The sequence below is a fragment of the Excalfactoria chinensis genome, unplaced genomic scaffold, assembly GCF_039878825.1.
Source record: "Excalfactoria chinensis isolate bCotChi1 unplaced genomic scaffold, bCotChi1.hap2 Scaffold_85, whole genome shotgun sequence".
In the NCBI taxonomy this organism is placed as follows: domain Eukaryota; kingdom Metazoa; phylum Chordata; class Aves; order Galliformes; family Phasianidae; genus Excalfactoria; species Excalfactoria chinensis.
Window position 1 is genome coordinate 407555 of NW_027315717.1, and position 4036 is coordinate 411590.

Sequence of the window (4036 nt, forward strand, 5' to 3'; positions counted from 1 at the left end):
GAGAGAAAGGGGAGAGAGCATGCAGGATGTGTACGGTGTGAGCAGGCTGTGAGCTCACTGCAGGAGCATTGCCCACAGACCATGACAAGGTAAGTTTCACTGCAGACCGTGCAGCTGCATTTCATAGAGGGTTAACTTAATCTGGGACATCCCATAGCAGATCTGGCTGCAGGCACTGCATGTTTGTTTATTGCGGAAAAAGCCTTCTGCTCCAGCTGAGGGCTTCCATGCTGCAACATCAGAGCACAGCCCTGAGGGTTGCATGTAGCAGCAGGGCTGCAGGCTGTGCATGTGGGGCTGCAGGCGGGTGCCCAGGGCTGTTGTGCAGAGCAGGGTCCCTGCTGTGCCCCAGGGGCTGTGTGCCGGCTATGGGACTCTGCCGCCTGCCAGGCTCAGCACTCAGCCTGCCCGGGGAGCTGTCCAGGGTGCTGCGGGGAGACGAGTGGGGGGAAGGAGCCCCCCGGTAGAGGGGCTTGTGCTGCCACAGCTGCTGCCTGGGGCAAGGGATCTCAGCTCCACTGCACAGCAGGATATTCTTAAGGGTTCTTTGCAAGAGGAGAGCCAAGGCAGGGATTTTCCATTTCCTGTTCTGCTGGAAGGCAAAAAGGATTGTTTGCGGAAATCTAAAAGGGGCTGTCAATTTTGAGCACAGCTCTGAGACTCCCAAATATTTCTTCAATCCTTTGGTTGTTTTGTGAACAGTCACACAGAATGCACAGAATGTGCATTTAGCCTCTCCTTCCTATCGCTGTTTTCTGCAGACATTAATACTACACTTGTCCTGAAAACAGGCTGATTTCTCTAAGAAAAACTAAATTGCACAGAGGCTGGGGCTGGAGTCACGAGGAGCTGCTGGAATAGAGAGGAAAATATCCAGGAGGCTGGGATATGATTAGAATATGTGAAGACATTAAGAACTGCCTAGTCTTCTACTCCTAAAGAGATGGTTGAAGCTGGAGTTAAATGAACTTTTTCCAAAGGGAAAAGGAGAACTTTTATAGTACAGCAGGAACAGAGTTTCTGAGAATAATCTGTAGTGGTCATTATCTTCTGTGCTCTGAGCAGGTCTCCAAGCCCAGGAACAGCAGATGCCCAACAGCAGCTCCATCAGCGAGTTCCTCCTGCTGCCGTTGGCAGACACGCGGCAGCTGCAGCTCCTGCACTTCTGGCTCTTGCTGGGCATCTACCTGGCTGCCCTCCTGGGCAACGGCCTCATCAGCACAGCCGTAGCCTGCGACCACCGCCTGCACACCCCCATGTACTTCTTCCTCCTCAACCTGGCCCTCCTCGACCTGGGCTTCATCTCCACCACTCTCCCCAAAGCCATGGTCGACGCCCTCTGGGACACCAGGGCCATCTCCTACGCAGGATGTGCTGCACAGATCTTTTTCTTTCTCTTCCTCATCTCAGCAGAGTGTTCCCTTCTCACCATCATGTCCTATGACCGCTACGTTGCCATCTGCAAGCCCCTGCACTACGGGACCTTGATGGACAGCAGAGCTTGTGCCACCATGGCAGCAGCTGCCTGGAGCGCTGGGGTTCTCAATTCCCTGCTGCACACTGCCAGTACGTTTTCACTGCCTCTCTGCCAAGGCAATGTTGTCAACCAGTTTTTCTGTGAAATCCCCCAGATCCTCAAGCTCTCCTGCTCAGGCTCCTACTTCAGGGAAGTTGTGCTTATCATTTTTAGTGTCAGTTTAGGCTTTGGGTGCTTTGTTTTCATAGTGGTGTCCTATGTGCAGATCTTCCTTGCTGTGCTGAGGATGCCCTCTGAGCAGGGACGGCACAAAGCCTTCTCCACGTGCCTCCCTCACCTGGCTGTGGTCTCCCTGTTTTTCAGCACTGGCATTTTTGCCTACCTGAAGCCCCCCTCATTTATCTCCACATCCATGGACCTGATTGTGCCACTTCTGTACTCTGTGGTACCACCGGCTGTGAACCCCCTTATCTACAGCATGAGGAGCCAGGAAGTCAAGGATGCAGTGAGGAAAATGATGACAAAATATGTTTCACAAATATTGAACTGCCCTTCTTTTTGAATTCATGCTTTTTACTGATGCAAACTCTTTGTTTCTTTTTGTTTTGATCAGTTTTTATAACTGTAATTTATTAAAACTCATTCTTTTTTCTTTTTATACATATATATATATATACTGCAATGCTATTCACTTAAACAACATTATTCAAGTCAATTACTCTTTAGCTTGTGCCTCTGTAGTGTAGCCCAAATGCACTGTACATAATGAACCAGGATCTCTGTGTATCTTAACAGAATAAAGGACGTGCAGTGACTCTGTCTGTTCTCCTTCGTGTGAGACATTTCTGGAGCTGTTGGGGTTGGATGTTCTCAGAAACCCACAGTCCAGCAGGAAGCACACGGCTGTTCATCAAGCTGTGCGCTGACTTCCTGACATCTGACAGGCCATCCCTGGGCTCCTGGCTGGGGTCTGTGCTTTCAGGTTCACATCTGTCAGTGCCTCTGTGTGGTGGTGTTGTGATTTCTGTTGTCGTTATTCCACCACAGATCATCATGCAGAACAGTGGAAGTTAAAGAGTTAATGTCCTCTTTCTGTGTTACCGTCGTTTGGGGCATTTTTTTGGGGGGGGGAAGGGGATGCATCCTCGGAGGATTTGGCATGAAGATTAAGAAGGGTGGGACTCCAGACCAGATCCCAGCTGCTCTCTGCCTCTGGCTGTCTCCACTCCCTGCGCAGAAAAGCACGTGCTACCCTTGCACTATCGTGGTTTGACTTCTGTTTTGCGTACTCTTCTCTCTCTTGTTTTGTTTGATTTGGTTACATTTAATAAATAACCCTTCCTCCTCAGATTGTTGCCACTGTGTTTTCTCTTTGTTAAAACTATCTGCTCACTCTCTGCCCTTTCCCCTCTCCCACAGCGTGTGGTCAGCACATGCCAGGTCACAGCAAACCCCTTCCATTTTATTTAATTATTATTGTTGTTATTATTTTCCCCTTTGTTTATTTCTCTCTCCTTTTTTAATTTCCTGGGGCCTGTGCCGCCCAGCCATGGACTTTCATTTAGGGGTAACCCCGCGACAATTATTCATGGAGAATGCAAGCAACTATGGGCATCTACTTCATCTTAAGAGCATTGTATAGAGGACTAAGGACCATTATGTTCCTTGGAACTTGCTGATTTCTTTTTAAGCTCCTCATGTTCTGTGTCAGAGTTGCACATACCTATAATCAGTTAAGGGCATGGATGGAGATACCTGCCTGGTCCCTCTCCATCCTAGTTAATGTAACTGACAATACAGTGTTTGGACTGGTCTCCAGGTACTCATCCCAGTTCCTTATGCATGTTCAGGGTGCCAGCTTAGGTACCATGTTGACAGTCTCCCTGAATGCATTCCTTGTAATTGTAATTTACATTCTGTGGGGGAAGCCTTCTCCAAAATTGGAGAATGCTGAGTGGTGCAGAATATGGAGAGGTTTAGGAGAGAGCTTAGAAGTGTGGGGACACCCAGTGTCATGGGATTTTACTCTTGAACACCCATGGGACCCTCAGGAATGAAGCAAGTATCTGAGTAAGGGATGGTGCAGCTCAGAAAGATCTGAGGAGGAATTACTTATTTGGGGCTTAGCTTGTGCTTACCGAACTCCGTATAATACTGTTATGGTGAGAGAGATTTTCCAAACTGAGACCCAAACCAAAACGGGAAACCTCCAAGTCGATCTTGGTCAGTCTCAGGCGGCAGCAGTATCAGTGTTAGTTGCCCCTGTGGAAGGCCTGAAATGGAAACAGGTGTCCTCATGTCTGGAACAGAAAGAAGAAGAAATGGAGGAAGAAGAGGAAGATCCAGGCGAGGGGCCCTCCTCAAAAACTCGCACCCAGAAAGGCAACAGAGAGAAGTAAGAGGCATGGAGAGCAGAGTGATGGGTAGGGAGTCACTGTTACCACTATTTGCCAACCCCTGAAAATGACTGAAATCCAAGGCACAAGAAAGGAGTTTATGAGATACCCGCATGAAACTGTTGTCGCCTGGTTGCTTTGATGTTGGGACAATGGGGCCAGT

General features: G+C 48.9%; 1 protein-coding gene across 1 annotated transcript; it reads left to right on the forward strand.

Annotated features, from left to right (window-relative positions):
* The first annotated feature begins 1088 nt into the window (after positions 1-1088).
* LOC140265358 (olfactory receptor 14J1-like) lies at positions 1089-2039 on the forward strand. The gene has a single exon (XM_072361273.1). The coding sequence runs from the start codon at positions 1089-1091 to the stop codon at positions 2037-2039; it is 951 nt and encodes a 316-aa protein (XP_072217374.1).
* Positions 2040-4036: the final 1997 nt, after the last annotated feature.